The sequence below is a fragment of the Macaca fascicularis genome, chromosome 10 (assembly GCF_037993035.2).
Source record: "Macaca fascicularis isolate 582-1 chromosome 10, T2T-MFA8v1.1".
NCBI classification, from domain to species: Eukaryota; Metazoa; Chordata; class Mammalia; order Primates; family Cercopithecidae; genus Macaca; species Macaca fascicularis.
The window spans coordinates 90,520,127-90,535,009 of NC_088384.1; the positions used below are offsets into that span (position 1 = coordinate 90,520,127).

The 14,883-nt window shown below is 39.4% G+C and overlaps 1 protein-coding gene across 11 annotated transcripts in view; it reads left to right on the forward strand.

The window, feature by feature from the left end:
- Positions 1-14,883, forward strand: part of ITCH (itchy E3 ubiquitin protein ligase) — a 137,832-nt gene that overhangs the window by 108,244 nt on the left and 14,705 nt on the right. For 10 of the 11 annotated variants that reach the window (XM_005568767.5, XM_074005092.1, XM_045362790.3 and 7 more), the window contains 6 exons: positions 1,907-1,995; positions 4,043-4,202; positions 5,001-5,134; positions 5,465-5,605; positions 13,856-13,976; positions 14,418-14,522. In XM_005568767.5, coding sequence (XP_005568824.1) covers positions 1,907-1,995; positions 4,043-4,202; positions 5,001-5,134; positions 5,465-5,605; positions 13,856-13,976; positions 14,418-14,522 — 750 coding nt within the window. Of the gene's footprint in view, positions 1-1,906; positions 2,042-4,042; positions 4,203-5,000; positions 5,135-5,464; positions 5,606-13,855; positions 13,977-14,417; positions 14,523-14,883 lie in introns of those variants that run through there. The other variant, XM_074005093.1, reaches the window with a different exon arrangement.

Sequence of the window (14,883 nt, forward strand, 5' to 3'; positions counted from 1 at the left end):
CAGTTTTGTTCATTTCCTAATGGAACTTCAGTTATTGACATTAAAGGAAAAAGCCAATTGGCATCCTGCTATATAGGAGCAGAAAGCCTTTTAGTGGGAACTGGAGCTTTATTGAGGCCATTTAGAGAATTATGAATCATCCCCTTGATCTGATGTAAGTGTCAAAGGCCATTCCCCACCCTAGTCCTTGCCCATTTCTAATTTTATGTTCATAACCACCCTTTTATCACTCTGTTGGACGAGTTTCTTGAAACAACTTGCTTACCAATCTTACCTGTACTGGAAAGATGCAAAACATTAAACTGTTCCTTTATCTTTTGACTTTGAAACCTTAAGTCTTTTGCAAAATAACAGACTAGATGGTTCTAAAACAGTTTTTAAAAATGTCACCCTAGATTTGACATCCATCAAATAACTGGGTAATAAAAATATGAGAGAACAATTTGATTGCTTAAAGGTAACAAAACTAATTGCAAAATTAGCATCAGATTTTCTTTGGATAGCTGTTGGATAAAATGGCTCTGGATAGTGTTTCATCTGTTAACATAGCACAACTGGTTATGGGGTAAAGTACAGGAGAAAACATTTTTTTTTTCCTTCATATTAGACATATTTTAAAAGGAATTATTTAAAGATAGTTTTAACTTTGTGACAGTTCTCATTTGCATTGCTGTATACCTAGCCTATACTATTTGTAGAATAGTGGGCATAAACATGTACGTATGTCTAAGCATTGAATTTTTTTATGTTACATCTGGGATTTTCTGGCTTGATTGGGATATGAATTCATAAATGTGATAGTTTTGTGGGGGAACTGAGAGAACTTGGCATAAACAGGTTACTTACTGATCCTCTCTGGAAATTTAAATGTGAGAATTCATTCTTACCACTCAATAAAGTAAAGGCATTATATCAACTTCTTCCTTTCCAGGTTCTTCTGTATTTTTTTCTAAGAGTAATTGATATATGCAGTGCTATGCACACGCAGTTTTGGTCAAATAATTAGTTTTATGTGGCAGGAAACCAAATGATCTATTCACTGTAGCTCAGTAGCGTACCATCCTTCAAATATGAAGATGATCCTATTAACCACCTATAGTGGGACACAAAATTTGAGTAGTTTTTCTAGGTATTTATAGGTTGCCACTGAGAATGAGTTTCTGACGTTAACTGGGTCTCTCTGCAGCTACTGTTTTTCATTTCTCGGTTAGCCAGTTAGCTGTTATGTGTACCTTTGGCTATGAATCAAAACCAAACCTAACAAAACCACAAAAACCCCACCTACCCTCTGACCATGCCCATCTATGTTCTAAGTAATTGATATAAGCAACATTGTAAGTCAATAGTAGCATCATTAAAAATAAAATCATGGCGGGGTGTGGTGGCTCAGGTCTGTAATCTCAGCACTTTGGGAGGCCGAGGCCAGTGGATGACCTGAGGTCAGGAGTTTGACACCAGCCTGGCCAACATGGGGAAACCCCGTCTCTACTGAAAATACAAAATTAGCCGGGCATGGTGGCGCACACCTGTAGTTCCAGCTACTCAGGAGGCTAAGGCAGGAGAATTGCTTGAACCTGGGAGGCGGAAGAGGTGCAGTAAGCTGAAATTGCACCATTGCTCTCCAGCCTGGGCAATAAGAGTGAGACTCTGTCTAAAAATAAATAAATAAATAAAATCACATGTTTTATATAAAGTATATAAAAATATAGATGTGTATAATAATAAAATATTATTAAATATTACTATAACGTATTTTCTGTATGTGTGGTTTTGATTAGACCATGAACTCCTTTCTATGTCATGAGGGATTTGAATTACCTACAATGAAGGAGATGTCAAACGTAGAAGTGGTAGACAGTGTTTCAATGACTTTTTTCACCAATTATTTTACTTTATTGTTTCTTAGATAATGAGCCTCAGTCCCCAAGATCTGCGAAGACGTTTGTGGGTGATTTTTCCAGGAGAAGAAGGTTTAGATTATGGAGGTGTAGCAAGGTAGTGATAATATGAATACTCAGAACTTAGTTCCTTTCCTCCAAAGGTACCATTGCACTTCACTTGCAAGTATTATTTTCTCAATCTTATATTTTAGGAAAATGAAGTATGTCAAATTATTATACCTTTATTATACTGTAGCTACAGAATTTCCAAAAACATTTAATTCAGCACTTTCTGTGTCATGTACAGCTGATTGATTTCACCCACATCACTCATTTAATCTTCAGGGTAACCTTGTGATAGAGAATTTTATAGGATAATGAAGAGGCTTAGAGACTCATCTAAGGCACATCATAAATTGTAGAGCCTGGATGCAAGCTTTGTACCATCTAACCAGTAACCAGTGTTCAATCTACCACCTCTCATATCTGTTCCACAGAAAACACAAGGCCTTTTAATGATCAGGTCATTTTCCTGATCACAGATTACTGATACAGGTAATAGTTACTCAGTTTCCAACTGAGATTAGTATATTTGTCATGAAAATATAAAAAATTGTACAAGGCCGGGCGCGGTGGCTCAAGCCTGTAATCCCAGCACTTTGGGAGGCCGAGACGGGCGGATCACGAGGTCAGGAGATCGAGACCATCCTGGCTAACACAATGAAACCCCGTCTCCACTAAAAATACAAAAAAATTAGCCAGGCGTGGTGGCGGCGCCTGTAGTCCCAGCTACTCGGGAGGCTGAGGCAGGAGAATGGCGGGAACCCGGGAGGCGGAGCTTGCAGTGAGCCGAGATCGCGCCACTGCACTCCAGCCTGGGCGACAGAGCGAGACTCCGCCTCAAAAAAAAAAAAAAAAAAAAATTGTACAAAATAGGAGTTGAAAGTCTTAATTCTGCTTTCTTCATATTGGCGCTTGAAATCAAACCCTAGAAGATAGTCTCTAATGAGAATTGCTTTGCTTATTCCATAATAATATATCACCCCAGGTTAAAAATTTGCATAGAGGTGGCATTGTGCAAAGACAAGGACTTTGGGGTCAAGCCCGGGTTTGAATCTTTTTCTACTCCCAATGTTGGGAGTGTGAGGTTGAGCAAATATTTTCATCTGTAAAATAAGAATAGTAATATCTACATTTCTAGGATTATTGTGAAGAGTAGAAATATTGTTTATTAATAACGACCTAGTTCAGAGCCTGTGTCTTTGTGTGCACACTAACTGGTGGCTACATTTTAGTAGTTCTTATTTATATTATGTTTCTGAGTTTAAATAAAATTATTTCAAAATATATGATATAATCATAGATAAATAACAAATATGAGTAGAAATATGTAATTTTGTATAAATTAAAGGCAATCGAAGAGAAGAGCAATCATTTATTCCTAATAAGAAAATCAACTAGCAGTATTAAAGTGTGTCACGAGATACACTTATCAGAAGAGGCCATGAACTAACAGGAAAAGAGATCCAGATTACAGGCTTATGCCACATGTATTACCCCAGATCACCCATGTTACATAGTTTTAGTAACCATAATCTTATGTTAATATTGGTTCATATTTTCACAATATTTGACTTAGAGTCTCAGCATTTTTCTAATATGTGAGTGGCTGGAATTATGTGCTTTACTGCCTCTGTGAAATTTTCATATTGATTTAACGTGTAGGGAGTAGTGGCACTTGACGGGGATTATTATGGGACTTAGTAATAGATGGAATATTAGATTGATTTCAGCCACTCACATGGGTGAATGGTGAATTTTAAATTTGCCTATGAATAGTATTTCATTGATTCTAAGACCAGTATTTTCATGTTATAATATCTCTGAAATTAAGATATATCGCAGGTAAAATTGGGAAAATGTTGTCTTAGATTCTTTAAAATGTAATAATGTATATATTACCATCTACCAGAGATGGTGTATACTACCAACTCTGTGAAATAGATGTGAGTTTGAACAGAAGCAATAAAAATCAACATGAGATTAGAAAACTATCACTAGCTGAGGGGTATAGATCCCTGAGAACTTTATAACACTGTTCTTTGATTTGTTGACATGGTAACCTGCAAGATTTTTCATAGTAAATTTTCTTTTGATTTCAGAGAATGGTTCTTTCTTTTGTCACATGAAGTGTTGAACCCAATGTATTGCCTGTTTGAATATGCAGGGAAGGATAACTACTGCTTGCAGATAAACCCCGCTTCTTACATCAATCCAGATCACCTGAAATATTTTCGTTTTATTGGCAGATTTATTGCCATGGTAAGTGCAGGTCAAGAATTATGTTTACTTTGCTTACTCAGCAATACTAAATTTTCTCTTAGGTGCCATAACAGATCATACGAGAGAAAGGGAAGTGATTTTGTTTTGTTTTTTATTTTTGAGACAGAGTCTTGCTGTATCACCCAGGCTGGAGTGCAGTGACACAATCTTGGCTCACTGCAACCTCTGCCTCCTGGGCTCAATCAGTCCTCCTGCCTCAGCCTCCCAAGTAGCTGGGATTACAGGTGTGCACCACCATACCCAGCTAATTTTTGTGTTTTTAGTAGAGATGGGGTTTTGCCATGTTGACCAGGCTGGTCTTGAATTCCTGACCTCAGGTAATCCACCCACCTCAGCCTCCCAAAGTGCTGGGATTACAGGTGTAAGCCACCGTGCCCAGCCAGGGAAGTGTTTTTTTGAGACAAAGTTTCACTTTTGTTGCCCGGGCTGGAGTGCAGTGGCGTGATCTCGGCTCACCACAACCTCCACCTCTCAGGTTCAAGCAATTCTCCTGCCTCAGCATCCTGAGTAGCTGGGATTACAAGGATGTGCCACCACGCCTGGCTAATTTTTGTGTTTTTAGTAGAGATGGGGTTTCTCCATGTTGGTCATTATGGTCTTGAACTTCTGACCTCAGGTGATCCACCCACCTCGGCCTCCCAAACTGCTGGGATTACAGGTGTGAGCCACCATGCCCGACCCAGGGAAGTGTTTTTAAATGAAGAATTCATTTAACATATTCAGATAAAATGATTATTGTACAATTATTTTAAGCAGTCTTGTTTCCTTTTTTCATAGGCTCTGTTCCATGGGAAAATCATAGACACAAGTTTTTCTCTACCATTCTATAAGCGTATCTTGAGCAAACCAGTTGGACTCAAGGATTTAGAATCTATTGATCCAGAATTTTACAATTCTCTCATCTGGGTTAAGTAAGTTTCTTTTTCCATGTAATTTATTAAAATATAGTTTATATGCATTCCGTGTAGTATTGATAACCTATGCAAACTGTAAGCACATAATTGGTTTATTGTATTTAAATGATCTATATATCAAACCTGCCTTTTTATTCAATATGATAAATTTTACAAAAATATACCGAAGATCTTTGGCAATAATATGATGACCTTAGAATAGAATCTTATTTCTTCTTATTTTGATGTTATAACTTAATTATTTAAGAATATGGGCCTTAGGTAAAGACTTATAAATTATGATTGAATTGGTGGATATAACAGAGAGTGCTAATTTCATTTGTGCAGAGAAAACAATATTGAGGAATGTGGTTTGGAAATGTACTTCTCCGTTGACAAAGAAATTCTAGGTGAAATTAAGAGTCATGATCTGAAACCTAATGGTGGCAATATTCTTGTAACAGAAGAAAATAAAGAGGAATACATCAGGTGAGAGTGCTCCTTTTCACATTTCACTTTTTGTTTGACTACAGCGTATTGATAATTGCTTACTAATGCTAATGGAGAGTTATCTCCAAAAATAATATTTGTCTTTGTACTAATCAATATCCTATGTAGGCAATCATTTTTCATTTCTAAAAAGTTTTTTTTTCAAAAAGTGTTTTTGAAAGAGTTTAAGGATAAAAGTCATGCAGGATTACTCTTTTAAATATCAATTCTGTAACTATGCTGTATAACATGTCATTAAAAAGAATCTCAAATATATATGCAGATATTTTTACAGGGAATATTGTAAGGTGTATTAATCCACTTTCCCGCTGCTGATAAAGACATACCCAAGACTAGCCAATTTACAAAAGAAAGAGGTTTAATGGACTTACAGTTTCACGAGGCTGGGGAGGCCTCACACTCACGGTGGAAGGCAAGGAGGGGCAAGTCACATCTTACATGGATGGCAGCAGGCAAAGAGAGAGCTTGTACAGGGAAACTCTGTTTTTAAAACCTCATCATTGGCCGGGCGCGGTGGCTCAAGCCTGTAATCCCAGCACTTTGGGAGGCCGAGATGGGCGGATCACGAGGTCAGGAGATCGAGACCAGCCTGGCTAATACGGTGAAACCCCGTCTCTACTAAAAAAAATACCACAAAAAACTAGCCGGACGAGGTGGCGGGCGCCTGTAGTCCCAGCTACTCCGGAGGCTGAGGCAGGAGAATGGCGTAGACCCGGGAGGTGGAGCTTGCAGTGAGCTGAGATCCGGCCACTGCACTCCAGCCTGGGCGACAGAGCAAGACTCCGTCTCAAAAAAAAAAAAAAAAAAAAAAAAAACCTCATCATTGGCTGGGCACGGTGGCTCACGCCTGTAATCCCAGCACTTTGGAAGACCAAGGCAGGCAGATCACGAAGTCAGGAGATTGACACCATCCTGGCCAATATGGTGAAACCCCGTCTCTACGAAAAATACAAAAATTAGCTGGGTGTGGTGGCATGTGCCAGTAATCCCAGCTACTAGGGAGGCAGAGGCAGGAGAATGGCTTGAACCCAGGAGGCGGAGTTTGCAGTGAGCCAAGATAGCACCACTGCACTCCAGCCTGGTGACAGAGCGAGACTCCGTCTAAAAAAAAAAAAAGACCATATCATATCTTGTGAGACATATTCACTGTCATGCAAACAGCATGGGAAAGACCCACCCCCATGATTCAGTTATCTCCCACTGATTCTCTCTCACAACACGTGGGAATTATGGGAGCTACGAGATGAGATTTGGGTGAGGACACAGAGCCAAACCATATCATTCTGCCCCTGGCGCCTCCCAGATCTCATGTGTTCACATTTCAAAACTAATCATGCCTTCTCAACAGTCCCCCAAAGTCTTAACTCATTTCAGCATTAACTCAAAAGTCCACAGTCCAAAGTCTCATCTGGGACAAGGAAGTCCCTTCCACCTATGAGCCTGTAAAATTAAAAGCAACTTTGTTACTTCTTACATATACTGGGGGATAACAGGCATTGGGTAAATACAGCCATTCCAAATGGGAGAAATTGGCCAAAACAAAGGAGCTGCATGTAATATCCTATGTACAGGCCTCATGCAGATTTGAAATCCAGCAGGGCAGTCAAATCTTCAAGCTCCAAAATGATCTCTTTTGACTCCATGTCTTACATGCACGTCACCCTGATGTAAGAGGTAGCCTCCCATGGCATTGGCAACATTGCCCTTGTGGCTTTGCAGGGTATAGCCTCCCACCAGCTGCTTTCATGGGCTGGCGTTGAGTGTCTGTGGTTTTTCCAGTCTCATGATGCAAGCTGTTGGTGGATATACCATTCTGGGGTCTGGAGGACGGTTGCCCCCTTCTCACAGCTCCACTTGGCAGTGCCCCAGTAGGGACTCTGTATGGGCCTCCAACTTCACATTTCCCCTTCGCACTGTCCTAGCAGAGGTTCTCTGTGAGTGCTCTGCCCCTGCAGCAGAATTTTGCTTGGCCATCTAGGCGTTTCCATATGCCTTCTGAAATCTAGATGGAGGTTCCCAAACCTCAATTTTTGCCTTCTGTGCACCCCCAGGCTCAACACCATGTGGAAGCTGCCAAGTCTTGGGGCTTCCACCCTCTGAAGCAACAGCCTGGGCTGTACCTTGGTCCCTTTTAGTCACACTGGAGCGGCTTGGAAACGGCACCAAGTCCCCAGAGGGCACACAGCATGGGGACCCTGGGCCCGGCCCACAAAACCATTTTTTCCTCCTAGGCCTACAGGCTTGTGATAGGAGGAGCTGCCATGACGACCTCTGACATGCCCTGTAGACATTTTCCCCAGTGTTTTGGGGATTAACATTCGGGTCCTCATTACTTACGCAAATTTCTGCAGCCAGCTTGAATTTCTCCTCAGAAAATGAGATTTTCTTTTCTATTGCGTTGTCAGGCTGCAAATTTTCCAAACTTTTATGCCCTGCTTCCCTTACAAAACTGAATGCCTTTAACAGCACCAAGTCTCCTATTGAATGCTTTGCTGCATAGAAATTTATTCCACCAGATACCCTAAATCATCTCTCTCAAGTACAAAGTTCCACCAGCCTCTAGCACAGGGGCAAAATGCTGCCAGTCTCTTTGCTAAAACATACCGAGAGTCACCTTTGCTCTGTTTCCCAAAAAGTTTCTCATTTTCATCTGAGAACACCTCAGCCTGAACTTTTTTGTCCATATTGCCGTCAGCATTTTGGTCAAAGCTATTCAACAAGTCTGTAGGAAGTTCCAAACTTTCCCACGTTTTCCTGTCTTCTTCTGAGCCATCCAAACTGTTCCACCTCTGCCTGCTACCCTCCTGAGTAGCTGGGACTGTACTAAAGTTGCATCCACGTTTTCAGGTATCTTCAGCAGCACCCTGCTCCTGGTAACAATTTACTGTTATCACGCTGCTGATAAGATGTACCCGAGAGTGGACCATTTACAAAAGAAAGAGTTTTAGTGGACTTACAGTTCCACATGGCTGGGGAGGCCTCATAATCGGTGGAAGGCAAGAAGGAGCAAGTCATATCTTACATGAATGGCAGCAGGCAAAGAGAGCTTGTCCTGGGAAACTCTCGTTTTAAAACCATTAGATCTTGTGAGACTTATTCACTATAATGAGAACAACACGGGAAAGACCTGTCCCCATGATTCAGTTATCTCCCACTGGTTCTCTCCCATAACACATGGGAATTATGGGAGCTATAAGATGAGATTTGGGTGGGGACACAGAGCCAAACCATATCATAAGGTTGGGTAAAATTATAATTAAAATGAAGTTTTATAGTATATCCTTTCTAATTATTTCCATTGGTTCATATTTCTAGTTTCAAGAGCTAATAGTTCATTCGTACCTTCTCAATAGCAATTCTTTCCAGTCAGGGTTAAATTTTGCTTATCTACTTCTTAAGTTCCAGGTTCTGCATTTCTTGCCTGGGTTTTCCCTCCATGATTGAAAGTACACTGTTTAACACAGTGAACAGTCATTATTTGTTGGAAAACAATCTATCCTTTTAAAAGTTTATTTTGAAATATCCTTTTAAAATGTAGTCAGTTTGTTTTTGTCAGTTCTCCAGTTTTTTTGTTACGATATGTCTAGATTTTTTTATGACATATATAGCATTCCAGAGAGGTAATGATTCAAGATTCCAAGTAACCAAGGATGTACTATGTTCCTCAATAGTTTTGTTGCTGGTAATATAACATTTTAAGATAATGGGCAGCTAAAAAGATTTTTAGTATCTGCTTCAATAATGGCTTGCTTAAAATTTCAGAGTTTGGGGGGTTTTTAGTATTTTTTAAGAAGTATAATTTCCTTAGAGTAAAATGCACTGATCTTAAGTGTACATGTTGAATTTTGACAAATATATATATCAGCCCAAATGTGAGCATTTTATGGATAGAAGTTGTGCTAGATCACTCATTTAATTACCAATTCTGTAAACACTATTCCATATAGCACCATGTCCATGTAAACATGACCCAAATTGTGGAACTTTATTTTTCTATTCTGGACCCCATAAGGGGCCAATATACACCTCCCTTCTCCCAGCCCCAGAGGTAGGTAAGTTTAGTTCTATTTCTATAACTGTTTCTGATCTTAAATTTCCTAAAATGGAATCATAGAGTATGTAGTCTTATATCTAGCTTTTAGTGTCTGATTTTTTCTTTTATTTGGTGTTTGTGAGATTCAGCCATATTGTTTATATCAGTATTTTATTCCTTTTTATTGCTGAGAAATATTCCATGCCGTTTATATCTCAAAATTTGTTTATCCATTCTGTTAGTGATAAATGTTTTGGTTGTTTCCCAGTCTGGGGCTATTATGAGTAAAGCTGCTATAAACATTCTTGTGGTGTCTTTTTGTGGACATATTTTTCTTTAGTAAATACCTAGGAGTGAAATCGCAGGGAAGGTGTTTGACTTTATTAGAAACTGCCGAAGTTCCCCAAAGTGTTTTTGCCATTTTACAGTCCTGCTAGCAATATTTGAAAGTTGCCTCACGTTCTTGCCAATTCATCATTGTCAGTAGTATTTCGTGGTTTTAATTTCCATTTTTTCCTTGACTAATAGCGTTGAGTATGTTTTTCTGTGCATATTCATCATTTGTAGCTCTTCTTTTCTGATGTGTATATCCAAATCTTTTATGCATTCTAAAATTGGGTTGTCTTTTTATTTGTGATTGTAGGAGTTCTTAAATATTTCAGATCATTGATTTTAGAAACTTTTCTGTTTCCCTTCTTCCCTTTTTCCCTCCCTCTCCCTCCATCATCTTACCTTTTCCTCCTGAGTAGCTGGAACTGTAGGCACAAGCCACCGTGCCCAGCAAATTTTTTGGTTGTTTTTATTTTTGTAGAGATGTGGTCTTGCTATTTTGCACAGGCTGGTCTCAGACTCCTTGCCTCAAGCTGTCCTCCCACATTCTGTTTTCTAATATAAGGACTTAAAGCTGCAGATTTCCAACTAAGTATTTCTTTATCTATCCTCACAATTTATTTATTATTATTATTTTTTGAGATGGAGTCTCACTCTGTTGCCCAGGTTGGAGTGTAGTGGTAGAGTCATGGCTCACTGTAGCCTCAACCTCCTGAGCTCCAGATATCCTCCTACCTCAGCCTCCCAAGTAGCTGGAACCACAGGCATGTGCTGCCATGCCTGGCTAACTTATTTATTTATTGTAGGAGATGGGTCTCAATATGTTGCCCAGGCTGGTCTCAAACTCCTGGATTCAAACGATCCTCCCACCTTTGTCTCCCAAAGTGCTGGAATTATAGGCATGAGCCACCTCATCCAGCCCACAAATTTTTTTTTGTTGTTGTTGTTGTTGTTTTCCCTGCGACGGAGTCTTGCTCTGTCATCCAGGCTGGAGTGCAGAGGTACAATCTTGGCTTACTTTAACTTCCATCTCCTGGGTTCAAGCGATTCTCCTGCCTCAGCCTCCCGAGCAGCTGTGATTACAGGCACCTGCCACCGCACCTGGCTAATTTTTGTATTTTTAATAGAGACAAGGTTTCGCCATGTTGGCCAGGCTGGTCTTGAGCTCTTGACCTCAGGTGATCCGCCTGCCTCAGCCTCCCAGAGTGCCTGGATTACAGGCGTGAGCTGCTGTGCCCAGCCACAAATTTTGGAATGTTGTGTTTTTTCACTACTTTATTTTATTTGTATTTATTTATTTATTATGTTTTATTTTTATTATTTTTTTGAGACAGGGTCTCATTTTGTCACCCAGGCTGGAGTGCAGTGGCGAAATCTTGGCTCACTGCAGTCTCCACTTCTGGAAGTTCAAGCAATCCTCTTGCCTCAGCCCTCAAGCAGTTGGGACTGCAGGCATGTGCCACCACACCCACATGGCGAGATGGGGTTTCACCATGTTGCCCAGGGTGGTCTTGAACTCCTGCGCCCAAGGGATCCTGCCTCAGCCTCCCACAGTGCTGGGATTACAGATGTAATCACACTCCCAGCCACTCTCATTGTATTTAGAAGTATTTCTTAAGTCTTATTATTTTTATCCTGATAATCTCTATAATTGGAGTGTTCAGTACATTTATGTTAATTTTATTACTGATTTGGTTGGACTTTTGTCTAACCATTGCTATTTGTTTTGCTGTTTGTCTCACCTTGCTATTTGTTTCTTGTTTTTCCCAACTTTGTTCTTTCTTGCTTTCTTTGAATTAATAAAGCAATTTTTACTTTCTTTTTTAGCTCTTCTGTTGGGTTTTTAGCTATACCTCTTTGTTTAATTTTAGTGGTGACTGTAATGATTATGATAATATGCATCTGTAACATCCCTGTTGACCCAAACACTACTTCTTGTACAATATAAGAAGCTCATAGGCCAAGTGCCATGGCTCACTCCTGTAATTTCAGAACTTTGGGAGGCTAAGGCTGGTGGATTGCCTGAGGTCAGGAGTTCAAGACCAGCCTGGCCAACATGGTGGAACCCCGTCTCCACTAAAAAGAAAAAAAAATACAAAAAACTAGCCGGGCGAGGTGTCGGGCACCTGTAGTCCCAGCTACTCGGGAGGCTGAGGCAGGAGAATGACGTAAACCCAGGAGGCGGAGCTAGCAGTGAGCTGAGATCCAGCCACGGCACTCCAGCCTGGGCGACAGAGCAAGACTCTGTCTCAAAAAAAAAAAAAAAAAAAAAAAATATATATATATATATATATATATGTGTGTGTGTGTATATATGTGTATATATATATATATGTGTGTGTGTATATATATATATATATATATGTATATATATATATACAAAAATTAGCCTGGCGTGGTAGTAGGCACCTGTAATCCCAGCTACTTGGGAGGCTGAGGCAGGATAATCACTTGAACCCAGGAGGCGGAGGTTGCAGTAAGCTGAGATTGTGCCATTGCACTCCAGCCTAGGGGACAGGAGTGAGACTTCCTCTCAAGAAAAAGAAAAGAAGCTCATAATAATATAATTCCATTTACCTCACTCCAGCTGTTGGTGCTGTTGTTGTCATATATTATTTCTACATGTTACAAATATAATACTTTGTTACTGTTACTCTTGCTTTAATTTTTAACCATTTTCAAAAATATTCTTATATTTACTCACATTACTATTTCTGGTTCTCCTTATTTCTTTCCTCAGATTCTTTTTTTTTTTTTTTTTTTTTAAATATAAGATCATTTCCCTTTGGCTTTAAAAAAAAAAAAAAAACCTTTATTTACCATTTCACTTCATGTGCATCTCCTGGCATTACATTTTTCCAGCTTTTATATGAAAACATCTTTATTTCACTTTCATTTTTTGAAGGATATTGTCACTAGATTTAGAATTCTAGGTTTATAAATAATGATGCGGTCATGTTTTTATGCTTTATGTTTTAAAAAATAATCCTCATGTTGTAGAGACATATACTGAAGTATCTGTTCAAAATGAAATTGTTTGGGCCGGACATGGTGGTTCACGCCTGTAATCCCAGCACTTTGGGAGAAGGCAGGCGGATCACTTGAGGTCAGGAGTTCAAGACCAGCCTGGCCAACATGATGAAACCCCCATCTCTACTAAAAATACAAAAATTAGTTGGGCGTGGTGGTGCACGCCTTTGTAATGCCAGCTACTCGGGAGGCTGATACCTGGAACCGATTGAACCTGGAAGGTGGAGGCTGCAGTGAGCCCAGATTGTATCGTTGCACTCCAGCCTGGGCGACAGAATGCGACCCTGTCTCAAAAAACAAAAACAAAATAAAAGAAAATAAATTATATGGCTTGGCCATGGTGGCACATGCTTGTAATCCTAGCAGTTTGGGTGGCCGAGGCAGGAAGATCACATGAGGCCAGGTGTTTAAAACCAACCTTGGCAACACAGAGAGACCCTGTACACACGAAACCAAAAGTTAGCCAGGCGTGGTGTTGCACACCTATATTCCCAGCTACTCAGGAGGCCGAGGTAAGAGGATTGCTTGAGCCCAGGAGGTCAAGACTGCAGTGAGCCAAGATTGTGCCACTGTGCTTCAGCTCAGGTGACAGAGTGAGACCTCATCTCAAATAAATAAAAGAAATGAAATTATGTGATATCTAGGGTATGAATAGGGACATAAATGAAATAGATGGGCATTGTGATGAAGCTTGGACATGTGTACAGGGGGTTCATTATATTCTACTTTTGAATATATTTTAAGTTTTTTGTAATTTTTTAAAATTTATTTTTATACTCAGAATTTAAAGATAAGATCTAAACTTCCTGATAGGTTTTTTTATATTTGTTTGCCAGAATGGTAGCTGAATGGAGGTTGTCTCGAGGTGTTGAAGAACAGACACAAGCTTTCTTTGAGGGCTTTAATGAAATTCTTCCCCAGCAATATGTGCAATACTTTGATGCAAAGGAATTAGAGGTAATGAGTTTTCCTTCATTCCCCTGTACCATGCTGGTAAATAATGCCTTCGGTTGTCTGCTTTTAACTCACTTTCCCATCTTTCCTGTTACTGTAATACTTTTTATACTGGCGCAAAATGTTTTGAAACATCCCCAGTGGTTAAAGAAAACAATAATTTATCCAAAGATAAAACAATAGTATTACCCCCGCAAAAGTACAAATATTAGAGCTTCTCTACAATTGAGTGACTTACTTCCCTGAATATGTATATATATGACACCGTGCTTGGGACCTTGCCTTCATGAGCAATGTAGATATAATTCTTGATGTATAGTTGATAAGTCAAAGCCTACTGATTGTTTTTCTAAAACTTTGCTTAATCTTCGTCTTTCCTTGTTTATGTCCAGCTGTTTTTGTACAGTGACCTAAGGAAACAATTTGTCTTTTTCATCCCTAAAGGTCCTTTTATGTGGAATGCAAGAGATTGATTTGAATGACTGGCAAAGACATGCCATCTACCGTCATTATACGAGGACCAGCAAACAAATCATGTGGTTTTGGCAGGTTTGTTTTTAAATTTATTTCTATTAGTTGACACAGCATAATTTTTTAGAATTTGCTTACCACATATGGAAATGAGTCACAGCTCAAAATGTACCAGTGTATATAGACCCCTTAGTCCATCATATGCATTATAATAAATGAATACAGATTATAACAGCATCCTTTTAAGACTATTGCCAAGTAAGCCACACATACCTTGCATCTTTGTCCAGAGTAGAGTGTAAGACAATTCCAGATGATAAAATTTACCTACATTTTATTTAAATGGTTTTGGGGTTTTATAGGACTGCCTGTAATATGTTTTTGTTTTTTGTTTTTTTTTTATATCATTTATACTTCATTAATTATATAATGTTCAGAA